Source organism: Mauremys reevesii, linkage group 7, assembly GCF_016161935.1.
Source record: "Mauremys reevesii isolate NIE-2019 linkage group 7, ASM1616193v1, whole genome shotgun sequence".
NCBI classification, from domain to species: domain Eukaryota; kingdom Metazoa; phylum Chordata; order Testudines; family Geoemydidae; genus Mauremys; species Mauremys reevesii.
The window spans coordinates 25,735,197-25,749,015 of record NC_052629.1 but is presented as its reverse complement, the minus strand read 5'-3'; the positions used below and the strand labels follow the sequence as shown (position 1 = coordinate 25,749,015).

Below are 13,819 nucleotides of genomic sequence, written 5' to 3'. Positions count from 1 at the left end.
CTTAGAACATCAGCCCTTGCCCTCTGCTATTCAACAGCAGAGTTCTGTGTTCCTGTCTGTCTGTTGCTTGTCTCACTCTAGGCTGGTCAAGGTAGAGCTTAACAAAGCTATGCACAGTGTTACCACTGTTGCCCTGGCTTCCAATACTTAGTAACATCTCTGAATCGGTTTCAAACAGGACAGGGCAATTATGCAGCAAATCTCTTCAGATGGGGTTTCTCTAACATCCCATGATGTAAATGCGGTCAACTTCAGATTATGTCACATATCCTTCACAAGCACCCACTGACTTATTTCAACAGCAGGCTCTTCACCTGGCTGATTGGCCTGCTAAACCCAGGGTTGTGAGTTCAGTCCTTAAGGGGGCCACTTAGGGATCTGGGGCAGTACTTGGTCCTGCTAGTGAAGGCAGGGGGCTGGACTCGATGACCTTTCAAGGTCCCTTCTAGTTCTAGGAGATAGGTATATCTCCAATTATTATTATTATCAAATGGCTGGGCACACTGTGCATATGCTGAGAGAGGGACATGTGACCTGAAGCAACAAGAGACACTTATGATGCACCAGACACAACATCCAGAGAAAGCCTACAGAGATTACTATGGAACAGAGAGACAGAGGAACCATTGGGAGGCCAACCTTACAGGGAGGGAAGAGACTGTTTGCTAGACTTTGAGACCAGTGACCAGGAAACAGAGAGAGGGCTGTCTTGATTTGGTTATCTGTTGAGGAGACCAAACTACCTCAAAGACTATGTAACCAACTAACTATGATAAAGACAAGTCTCCAGCTGTCTATGTGCTAGCAACCTCTGGCTGAAGTGACAAGGAGTGAGATTTGGATATCACTTGTTTGTTTTTAATGTTTATATTAAAACATTTCTAAAATAGGGAAGATGTATCATGCACAATGGAACTGGAGTCAGAAGGCCTGTGTTCCTTGGAGGGGATCTTATTGAGGGGACACTGGGAGAACAGGCAACAGATGAAGTTTAATAAAATTTAATTTGTTCAACTTTACCTGCATTCAGTTTTACTCTTTTATAATGAAGCAAGTACCTTATATCCTATCTCTCCTAGGGTCTATTAGGGCCACAAGCAACTAGGCAGGAGACCTAGCAAAGGTGATAGATCTTCAGGCTCCATGGGCAAAAAATGTCGCCCTCTTTAATACTAGTTATAAACAACAATAATGGTGTAAGAGTAATCTATTCTGGAAAAAACTCAAGAAGTGAAAGGTGAAAAAGAATATCTTCTATAATTCTCACACATAGTAGATTGACTTCCCAGTTTCTTGTAACTGTAACCCTTCTACCATGTGGAGCTAGCAGCAACCAGGGCCGGGTTCAAAATCTAGGGGTTCCTTTTCAACAATACAACACAGAACTGGCTCCGACAAAGTTACCAGGGAAAATTACACACCAGCCCTGGGTGATTCTGAGAGGCAATATTTCCCCACTCGCAAGCACAGTCTGAGTGTAGAAAATAAACTTTTAATGAAAGGAGGGAAGTCACCCAACATTAATTAAGGAAAATGCCAGTGGAGCCCATCAGATTGTAAACATATATGTTCTGCACTGTTTAACTTGTTTCCTTTGAAATTACTTCATATATGTCCATTAACATTCCCATTCTGGCTGGGAGTCTCCTGTTTTGAGCTGCTTTCTGTAATGCTTCTGCCTAGGGACTTAAAGACATGCTTTAATGCCTTGAGGAACTGGAGCTGTGGAAAGCTGAGGAGATATTCTGTGTCGAAGGTATCAAACTCATTCGGAGGAGAGGGCCAGGTTTCCTGTTTAATTATGGTCCCTGGGCTAGGGTATATAATTCAGGACTTCATACTCCTCTCAATCAACAGAAGATCTGTCACTGGTGTCACAGCAAGGTTTTCCCAGGGATGAAGGGGTGATACAGTTTTTATGCAATAACTACATTTTTATTTATTATGGGTGACAACTTTCCCTTGTTGAAATAAAAATGTTCATTGAATTTAATTGACTGCAATTTCACCCTATTTGTTCAGTCCCTTATTTTCACATTCAGTATCAGACACCAGTGAGAACTCTCTCACCCCTTTTAAAGCAGATTTTTTTCTGATCATTGTTTCTCCTTCTTCCCAAATATTTTTTCTCTGTTTTTCTTCCTTGTTTCTGTTTTTACACGTTTCCTCTAGTCTTCTTTCTGCATTTTACTCACTGCAGCAAATACCAATTTCCACCCCTGGACAGCTTCATTCCCACCCTCTTTGCTGATCTTTCAGGGGATGGAACCAGAATAGAATGACCTGTCCTCATGCGGCTTGAGATTAATAGGGAACAGTGGAGTTCACCTCTTTGAGTCATTGTTTCAGACTGTTTGAAGCCTCAGGCAGAAATTATTTCACATTTGGAGGGTTTCCTCTGCTGACATGAGGGCTAGAAAAATCCTTTAATAAAGGCTGTTGTTCTGCACAATAGGAATATGTCAAGCAGGCTGCTCAAATACACCCTGGGAACCAGATCCAACCCAACCCAAGAGTTGAATGTTTGATACTCTGCTCTGTACTGTTTCTTGCAGGTTAGGGCTATGCTATGTTTCCAAGACTCTAACCTCAGAGTTGTAGCCATGAACATAGTTCTCCAACCCATCTGTGGCTTTACAGTCAAACTCTCTCCCTGGGTACAGGAACTAGGCAGGGCAGCCAGACCACTTCCCCACAACACACAATCAAAAAAGCAAGAGCTCCCACAATGAGATAATAAGTTACTACCCATTCTAGGCACCCAGCAAGGAGCCAGCACCCCAGTCAGAGCATCCCTCAGCTGACAGCAGAACTCCCCAGGAAATGAGCACCTCATTGCAGACCTCCACCTAGTCCTGGACAAGGGGCAGAGCCCCAAGGAGCTATCAGAGTTACTTGGATACTGCCCCGAGGCGACACCAGAGCCAGTCTGGATAATAGAGAATCCTATATCCCTAAAGCTCATTCAATGCTGCAACTATGTCGGTCTTAAGTTCTGGTATTCAGAATGTTTGCTGTCATTTATGTAAACAAGGTAATGTTTATTCATCAAATATGCAAATCAGGACACTGAGTCATTTGCAATAACTCTTCAGATTTCTGAACCTCCAGCAGATATGGTCTCATTGCTCCCAGTAATGTTTCCCTGAGCATAGTTATACTTACATATAAGTTGCTTGTATTTTTTAAATACATGTTAAATACTTCATTATAATTTTGCAACACAATATTCCTTAACTTAATCATAAATTGCTCACTGTATATGTGAGTATGTGTTCGGTTCTTTATGGTTTGTGCTTAGGTAATACTCCATTTCTGAAGGTTATATTAAGTTCATTTTGAAAGCTTATGTTACATTATGACATCAAACCAAATCCTTAATGTTTATCTGGCATTTGCATACCAAAGCAATCTATTGCAAAGATTGCTTTTTTATGAGTATGAAGTTGTAAAAATCACAAATATTTATTCCTTAAAGGATATGATTGCCTTACATCAATCAAGTGCATTGGGGTGAGCTGTGAACTAATTTCTTCAGTTGTGGTGAGAGCTGCACTATTAAATTTATTGTAACTAAATGTGAAAATAAATCAACACCGAGAAAAGAGCTAATGAGATAATGAAATATAGAGAATCATGTCTGAACATACAACACGCACATTGATAGAATTAATAGAATGAACCTCTCAAAAGGTGTATGTATATAAATCATATGGCAAGCTATAAAGAAATAATTAAATATATACCATAACAAATACAGATACACTTATTTCCAAAGTTAGGCATACATAATTGTATTATGCATTTATGCATCTGTAATTTTTGTATGCAGATGCCTGATGTGCTTAGATATCTCACCATTTGTGTGCATATATTTGTGAGCATTTTGTATGCCTAGCTTTGAATTGCTGGCTCATTTATATCTCACACTCTGTGTGGTTAGTATGACAGATATGGCAGCTTTCTTTAATATCTTTGAGACACATTTTTAAATTAAGTTTTGGAGTCCATTGTATTAAATCAAAAGGTTATGTACTATTGTGGGCCTGGATGATCAAAGGACTGTATTGAACAATATGGCCGACAAGAATGAACTTTGGGAAGTCAAATTCCTGGGAAATATCTAGGGAGAGCTGAATGCAAATTCTCCCCCTCCTGCCAACGGTTATGCAAAACCCAGCCCTTTGAAGCTATGCCCTGAGGAGAGGGTCTGTTGATTACCTGTTCCCAGGGTCCCAAGATCAAAGGCCCAAACTGTATAAAGGAGTGACGCACAGATCCACAGGTATGCTTGTTCTGAGCTGAAGTGGTTATGAATTTGTGATCACAGAAAAAAAAATATCTTTGATGGGGTTTGAAGGACTGACACCTGCCAGAACCCGAGGTTGGAGTTGAGGTGATCTCTGGTAAACTTATTAGCATGTGTGTAGGGTCTTTTATGGTTTTATATGTTTTTCTGTAATGTAATATAAAGAATAAATCTGCTTGCTTAGAAAGGGTTATGCAGTAATTTATGCTTGTAGATAATTATGCTCTTTGTAGCCTCTGGAGAGAGAGAAGTATAGATTCTTAGTTAGTGTGACTTGATAGGGAAATCAGCGTTCACAGGGAATTGTGCAGCATGGGAAAATCCTGGTCAGGAGAGGGGAGGGAGAGAGGGAGATGGGTCTCTGCCCAAGAGAGGTGACAGCTGAGGAGTCGGGAGCCTGGAGTGGGTGCCCTTGCTGGACCACAAAGGGGAAATACAAGTGCAGTTGCACTGAATTGTGATTGTCAGGATAGCCATGGAATGATCTTTATTCCTGCAAACATGAAGTAAATTGCAAGCCATGGGATGGCACTGCACTAGTTTTACATTTGTGACTTTCTCATAAGCATTCTAAAGCAGTTTTCATAAAGTTCTAGTTTTTTTCTTTAGGCTGCCTTGCAAGTCATGGCAGCTAAGCCGTGACTGGGGTTTAGGTTTTGGGTCAGATTGCTGTTCTCTCACGATTTTGGCCCAGAGATATAGAACTCTCTTCAGACTAGCTGTTCTTGTTAGATTTTCAGCATTTGGTGCTATAACTGAACTGAATCCAACTTAGAAAGAAAACCGTAGAGAAAGGTTTAGATCTGCAGATAGGAACCCAAATCTCCTCCTTCCCCTGCAAAATAAATGATGTGAAGGGATAAACTTGAGGTTCTGATTCAAGCTCATCTCTAATGTTTTTTTATTTTGTTCTCCAAATGGAAATACTCCCATTGCTTTTAACTATAGGAAATGAGAATAATTGTTGTAAGTGCTTATAATGATATTTCAGCATATCAACAGCGGCAAAGCTGTAACTAAGGATTGCAGTGCATTTCTAAAAAAAGAGTAAATCAGTGTGGGCAATCAGAAATGACTTATTTTGATTACTTTTTTAATAGAAATCTGTAGTTTGAGGGTGTCAAAGTTTAAATAAATATAAAAAAGGAAGACAGGATATCATACTGCAGGTGATCTGGGCTCAATCCTGCACCTATCAACATCAATAGCAAAGCTCCCATTAACTTCAGAGGTGCAGGATCAGGCCCGACATATGCATTAAATGGTATCTTATCTCAGGCAAGGTCACCTGATCAATGCATTAGTTGCATATGGTGGAGGTGCGGGGTGGGCCTCATGTATCATACCTAAGTTCAAACCCTTTCTTAGCTCACAAGCAAAAAGGTGGTCTCATCCTAATTGCCATTTGTCTACATCATTGAACCACTACTCAGGTTGTCAGAATTGGAAGTCATTGTAAGTACTGAAGAACCTAGGCAAAGCTATGTGGAGGAAGACAAGCAAGTGTTATCAGTCTGTTGTAATGAACACTAAGTTCATTATCATGTTAAACAGAAAAATTAAAATTAAAAAATAGCAGCTGCAAACCTTTTTCCATGAGGAAAAGAATTTGACCTTTTATATTCTTTTCATAGACTAGACTTTCATCAGTTACTCAGAGGTTATTTTTATCATCTGTCTGGGATGAATTTGGATATCTGCTATAGACACTAGCCACTGTGATGGCTCTCAGTCAAAGGCAACAACTGGTACAGGGAGGTATAAATTCCATGAATGGCAAGCATCGTTTGTGTTCTTGTCTTCTGTGGGTTTTCCATTAGGGAGCAGTTCTGACGGCTTGTGTTTGATTAGGAGTTGTGCTGGTGGGAGAATATCTGCAGAACTACTCAATCAGTTGATGCACCGGCCACACTGGGCATGGTCACTTTCCAGCCAGTGACTCCAATTTCAGTATAAGATATCGTGTTTACATTGCACCTCCACAGCCTTCTCTTTTGGAATATGGTCTGTCACTAGGAAATAACCCAGCAATATAGTGTAGTATGGGCTTTCAGGGAATTTGGCTCCTAGAGTCTGCCTGGAAATTATAGGGAAATGTTAAAATGTTAATAATATGAGAGAACAAAGCATGACATTTCCCTTCTAACTTTCATAATGAAGCTTGTCATTATCTTGAAAATGACCCTTTTCAATAAATTCAAACTAGTTATCTAGCCTTCCCTGTCTATTCCTTCCTAAGGGAGATAACAAGGAACTCATTATGTACACATTGATTCTTGCCTCACCAAAATTAGAAGAGTCTAGAAGAGTAAATATCATTGTAACCTGTTTCTGTAATTGTTTAAAGTGATAGGAGAAATATTTCCTCCTTGTGATCATTAATACTATTTTACAAAGCTAAAGGAAACAATCTAAAATGGTATCCTTGGGGGAGGGATAGCTCAGTGGTTTGAGTATTGGCCTACTAAACCCAGGGTTGTGAGCTCAATCCTTGAGGGGGCCATTTAGGGATCTGGGGCAAAAATTCACTGCTAGTGAAGGTAGAGGGCTGAACTCAATGACTTTTCAAGGTCCCTTCCAGTTCTAAGAGATTGGTATATCTCCAATTATTAAAAATAATAAATATTATATATTTAATTTCTAAACATGCTTATGTAGTATAAATCATAGCATAGATCTAAATCATAGTTTAAAAAATGGTTTTCCAATAAATGTGAAACAAGATTTTTACTCAATGTCAGAGGATACTGTAGGAAGGCTTTGTAAGACAGGGGGACACCTTATATGAGTGGTCTTCTGTGAAGATTTCTTGTATATTCAGAGACACCTGAGACTCAGATGGTAGAACCCTTGTGAGCAGTGGTTGTTCCTCAGAGCTACTTTATCTTCTAAGACCCTGTTCTTATAAAAGTTAATATAAGTATTGTCATTGTCTTCAATGGGAGCAGAGGCAGGCCCTAAAAAGTAATCATCACCGGAATCTCTTCAAACTGGAGAATGGTTTGATATCGTGTTAATGATTGCCAAGTTCAAAGGCTTCTATATTTAGTAAAACACTATTTAAGGTGCCTATTATTATGGTATCTAATTCATCTCTTCCGTATGATCTATTTTGGAGACTTCCATTGAGTGTGTCTGTATTAAATTAATTACAGTACATTGCAAAATGATTCCTTGCTCATGCTACTCAGATGTCTTGTAGGAATTTCTTGTCACTGATTTAATGACTAAAAATAAGAAGGGATAATGAAATGCTTCTTTACTGGAGAATTTCCCACAGCTGCTGGCAATTAAACTTTTCTGCATTTCCCTCAAGTAACCCCTACTAGCTCATCAAGGGTAATTGCTAGCAGGCAACTATCCTCCCAAAGGAATGGGGGTAGCAGGAAGAAGACTACGGGCTGTTTTTGTTAAGAGGTTAAGCAGACCAGAGAGGTCTTATGGCGTCACCGACTCTCCTATCCCTTTTGTCCACCAAACATTTCCAGCCTAGCCTGTTCATTTGACCACTTCTTCCGCTAGCATTTCCTTGCTTTATTCTATGCTGCCCTTTGTGCTTGGAAAGCCCTCCTGAATTAGTCCACAATGATACTGCCCTCTCATCCTTCATATCCCTCAAGACACACATTTGTTCTGATGCCTACAAGAAATCAGCCAACCATGGATGGCTAGATTGTACAGCAGTTAGGGTTAGCTAATTCTATTTAGTTATTTCAGATGATTTTGAATCACCATGGGCTATGCAACCATGTGATCTTATTTCTATTACTATCACAATATATGGGCCATTCCCTCCTAGTGTTTTTCACACTTACTTGTGTGCCTGTGCAACATTAAGTACAATACAGTGCCAGTTATGATGTGGTCCTTTGGATGCTGCCACAATATAAAGATGAAAGTGTACCTTAATGTATAATGCATTCCTTTTCCATGTATTGCATGATTTAAGTCTTTTTGCTTCTGTTTGAATCCTGTTTGATATAAATCTTTGTTTCATATTGAAGACTTGCAGAGTCTCTTTTCTTCCTGCTGCACTAGCTCCCAAGGTATTTAAAAAAAACAGTGCCATTGACATGCAGCCACTTTGGATCAGAAGATAACCCCCACCACCACCACTGTACAAAACACAGGCCCAACTCCTACTATTATGGAAAAGTGCTATTGGATCATTAATGTCCTCATGGAGCAGACATGCCTGAGATTTTAAGATCTAAGTTGAAAGTCCCTCATGCAGAGTACACACATGCACAGTATGCAATTTATCAACCTCAGAAGGTTGAAAGGCTGGAATTGAGCCTGTGGTTAACGGAAACTATGTATTCCAAAACTATGTACTACTAATATACCAGTAGTTTTAAATGCCAATAGCAAAAGCAGCATACTCATCACTTTGACCCCAAAATAACTGTCCATCTCCATAGGTTCAGATCCTTGCTCCTAAATAACTCTGACAGTTCCACAATGCTCTCAGCACATTTGGACTCTCATTTGGTCTATGGTTGTCCCATATTCCTGATGTCTCTTAGAGTTGGAAAGCATCCCTGCTGGGCAGGTGCCACTGGTATCTGCATTGCTTTCACAACACAAAAATGAAACAAAGTTGAAATGAATAGATCACTTTACCTCTGTCCTGTGCCATGTTATGATGTCTTGAAGCCATCTTGGTTTATACTAGTTTACGTTATAAAAATGCATCACCGTCAGTATTCACTGAACTGCAAAAATCTATCCCATCTTTTTAATGCCTTAAATAACTCGTAGCTCTTTCTCAAGTACCTGTCATTTTTGGCAGAACATTTATTTATTTATTTTTCCCAGGTGGTTCCTTAGTTAAACCCTTTATAAAAACTTTTCCTTTCTAGTTCTATAAAGCATTATTACTTTAATAAATTATATATTTTTTTGCCATTTCCGCTGCAGTAAAAGATCAAGTCTTCTGAAAAATGGAGCACCATTAAAATGACTTCCTGTTTTTTTAAATCCTTTTCACCTGTGAGCAAGGTAGACCTCATGGTGCTGGTTTGTAGCCTAAAATTCAGTGTTCATCTGGGAAAATGTAATTGATAATAGAAGAAACAAGGTATTAAAATAGCAGCTTTAAAACCTGTTAACTGGAAAAGACAATAAATATTAGTCAGTGATCTTGGAGATGTATTTTTGTAGAGATTCTACAATCCGCATTAGAAAATAGAGCTGTGTTGGGTAGTTATGATGGGCAAATAGGTTACTTGGTGTATTCTGTTTCTTGATTGAATGAGTGTATCCCTGAAAATTTGTTTCCTGGGGAAACTGTTCCATGTTAACTAATTCAGAATCACCTTCTGTGATTATTCTCCAATATTTGCTTAAAATTCAGTCTCTATGAACATCCCAGCCAGTGAATATAGCAAACACAAAAAGGGGCATGAACACAGCGAAAATAAATTAGTTTAAACATTCAAATGATTATTCAGAAAAATGCTTTGAAGTATTTGCCCAGTTATATTTAATGACAACTGAATAAAGTCATTTTGAAATTAGATTGCACAAGCAAAGTCAATTTTTAATAAATTTATCTAGTGGGGAAAAAAGTAAAGTTTTCCTTATGGTCTGTATGCAGGTGCTGCTGCCAGAGTGGATGCTCATATGACTCCTTTGATGCCAACGCAAGTCACCAGGGTTGCTGCTGTATCTACACCAGCTGTGACTTTCATGGCAACCAATTTCGTGGATCAGACATTAACAGGTGTGTGTAGGTTTCAGTGTACTTATTATATTACTAAACCATATGTTCCATATTTCTGTACTTGTGACCAAATCATGTTTCCCATACTGCATAGTAATGCAAAACTGAAAAAAATGCTGTGCAAATTCTACAGAATTTACTCTGATTATTTAGGAGCTTGTTCAAAATATTTTAGATCCTGTTTTCCCTGCCTGTCACTTGGCAGCAGCTTTGCATTTGGTGGTGCAAAAGATCAATTTCTGGAGCCATCCTTAGGCCTCTTGTGTTCCACCTCAGTAGTGTTCACAGGGATTGCAGATATAATATAACCACCATGTCATAGTTGGTCTGTGGAGTCAGACTGTCTGAAACCGCAGAGGATGCTTTTTGATGTGCCCCACTGGTCCAAGTATTGTGTCCACAGCCATCTAAATGTGCATGTGTTTGTAGGCGAGAGGATGTGGTTGGAAGGAGGAGAACTGGTCCTTCCCAAAGGTGTGAAAGATCCTTGAGGCTTTGTCTCAATTCATATTTACATATGGCAAGTCATGGTGAAAGGGAGACTGGAATTTGATGTGAAATTGTAATAATGTTTTTCTAACTATGTGAAATACTGGCTGACTGACCATGAATACAGCTGCATTTTAGTGTAGGATGACTGATTTTGGACTAAGCAAAATGCTTTCTCTTCCTTGTTAGAATGAGGGGATGAATTGAACTGAGGCACCTCATGATGCTGGAAGAACAGATAAGCCATAGGTTCTCCAGCTTGTCCATACCCTGACCCCATGTTACAACAGAAAAAACTTGCAAGAACTCCCCTCCCCCAGCTAGCATAAAGGAAGAGAAAGTGGTTGAAAGTGGTTGCAACCCCCTCCCACACACACACACCCCAACCACCACTTGGACATGTCGGTAAGCACATGTTCTAGGGCATATTTTTGATAGTTTCTAGTCCTGGTGTAATTATATCAAATCTCTTATATTTAAACAGTATTAGCACAAAAAATGTGTTGCACACAGAGATGTAGAGCGAGATGGTCAAATTTTCAGAAGCTGATCTACTTTTTTGTGCTCAGAAATTACAGTTCAGCCATGTTCAAGTCACCTAAATCGTGCTGGTAAAATATACCCAGGATGAAAATTAAGGTCTGGAGTAGGCTGGGCTGAAGGTTTGTCCCACGGAATTGATAATTATGGGCTGTTCTACACAAATACATTAATGGAATCATAGGTTCCCCTGAAGAGGAGAGTTGACTATTTTCTTGCTACATCTGTCCCCAGATAAGATCTTCTGATTTATTTGTGATTGCACTGAATATTCTCTCCGTCTGTCTTTCTTACATATGTCTACACACAGTTTTCAGGCATTAGTCATATTTTCATTGTGAGATATTTTGGAAAACTTCAAAGACATTCGCGTGTGTTTCCTTTTTAATGTATTTCAACTCACATGTGTTTGTCTTTCTTCAGTCATTATCTACTCTTCAGAAGTTTAGCTGCTTTCATCACCTGCAGAGTTATGTTGGAGACCCAAAAAACTCCTGCATGTGAATCGTTAAGAATGAGAGGACTGTGCTAAATTGTGTTATGTTTCCATATTGAAATCAAATCCTTTGGAGTAAATAGACTTTAATACTGTTTAAGGAATGCACTGAAAGTAAGATGAAGGTTTACTCAGAGTCTTTCTGATATGTAGTTGTGTAGCCAATTGCAGGTGGGTAACAAGATTTATAGTTGTTCTGAGACCCCATTAATAATCTTCTTATTGACAGATTGAAAAACAACCAACCTCCCCATTTTATCCATCATAAAGTTTGGTGATTTGATTGTATAGAGCCTTTTTGTGACTATCAATATTTTCAGTATGTCTGGTGTGACATTTGTTCAATAGGTTTCCTCAATCAAACAAGCACTATTGCACCAGGCTCATTGAAATGTCATAGGTGTAGAATAGCAATCATTACATTTTTCCACTTACCCATGTAATGTAAATAAGATGAGCATTATACTTTTGCTTCCAGTTTTTTCTTATAAATATAAAACTCATTCATCTTTCCCAATTTTTCTTGTTTGATTCCCTGGTAATTTCAGTGAGGGAAAGCCATGCCATGAGTTATTCTTTAATATTATCCAAGATGGCACAACAGCATTTCCATGGATTACTTACTACAAGTTAGCACTTTCAGTGGTCCTTGTGTTCAATGGAAAAATCAAATTAATAACAATAAGCAATAACAATTCACAATTGTGCAGGGTCTTTCATGCACTAATCTCAAAGTGCTTTACAAAGATGGTTAAATACGATTATCCTCATTATGCAGATGAGTCACAGAAAGGTAAAATGACTTGCCCAGGTCAAAAAGTGACTAAGTAACAGAGCTGAGAACCCAAATCTCGTACCTTCCAGTGTGTTGCCATATCAAAGTTTCTGTCTGAAGAAATATAGAAGGTGGCATGCACAAGAACTGTGCAATGCTTTCTTCTAGGCTATTAGATTACACCTACCTGTGGACGATTTTGCTTCCTTCCTCCCCCGGCTGAGATCCATCCATATGTGTTAGGGAAACTCCATCTATAGATCTCCCTTTTTTTCCATCAAAAGTGTACTGGAGTTTATTGGACCTTGCCTGCCTGGACCCTAGAAAGAAGTGAAGAGAGGGAAAGCAGTATATCATTGTGAGGTGTTTGCAAAGGAGTCAGAGGAACCTCCATTTTAAAAGTTCCCATCTGTGCAGGATACAGAACAAAGGGGAGGGAAAACATCCCTAAAAAGGTCAGAATTTGAATCTTTATAAAACAAAACAAAACATAAACCTTCCGGGGAACTAGATATCTCTTTCTTAGTGGCGCAATGAATCATATATGTATCGTCTAGCTAGGGCGATAACTGTACTGTGCTGCACTTCCTGTATTCTGACTGTAGTAAAGTAGTTCTTTATATCGTTGCCAAGTTTGAACATTTTCAAACCTTGAGTAAATGCATAAATGAAGTGATCTCTAAAGGCAAATAATTAAAATAGATAGAAGGAAATACTTTCCTACACAGTGTGTAACTAATCTGTGGAAATTCCCTGCCATGGGCAAATACATTGGGGGAATTCAAAAAGCAATAGATCTTCTAACGTTTGCAACCAGACGTGCAAGTGTCAAAATGTCACAAGGATTATAAACTCTCATGCTGGGCAAATAATTTGTGGAGATACGAAAGGGAAGATATAGTGTAACATCTTCTCAATGTTTTTTTTTCCCCCACAGAACACTGTTGCATACCTGAGCTAGTGCTCTGAGTAAACTTTTCCCTGAAACATCAAATACTTGCCACGGTGGTAGCCAAGGTACCAAAAAAGGGCCCTGATTCTGAAAAAGACCAAAGCTTGTGCCTAAATTCATGTATATGAATCCATTGATTTAAATAGATAGGGCTACTTATATCTAAAAAATTAGTCATATGCTTATGTATTAGTAAGATCAGAGACTAGACACAAACCAGTGACATCTGTTCTGGTACAGCTATGTTTCTCTGGTAATTATATTTCATAACCATACACATTTCAATAATTCAATGACCAATACTAAATATACCTTTCCTTATCGTGACTGTCATTGAAAGAGGGGAGCTGCATTGTCTGTAGGCAAAAATACAGTAAAACCTTGATAATTCAAATGTCATGGGGGACAGGTGAATACATTAGAGTATTGAGGTTCTATAACTGAGGAGAATTTGAATGTGATTAATAGACTTTGGGAATATGACCCTGTTTTAGAAAATACTAAGTATAATCCAGATTTTACTGTACTGTAGT

At 38.8% G+C, this 13,819-nt stretch overlaps 1 protein-coding gene across 5 annotated transcripts in view; it reads left to right on the top strand.

Moving 5' to 3' along the window:
* Positions 1-13,819, top strand: part of TCERG1L (transcription elongation regulator 1 like) — a 248,497-nt gene that overhangs the window by 177,345 nt on the left and 57,333 nt on the right. For all 5 annotated transcript variants that reach the window (XM_039482841.1, XM_039482840.1, XM_039482839.1 and 2 more), the window contains one exon: positions 9,909-10,034. In XM_039482841.1, the coding sequence (XP_039338775.1) occupies positions 9,909-10,034 (126 nt within the window). The remainder of the gene's footprint in view (positions 1-9,908; positions 10,035-13,819) is intronic.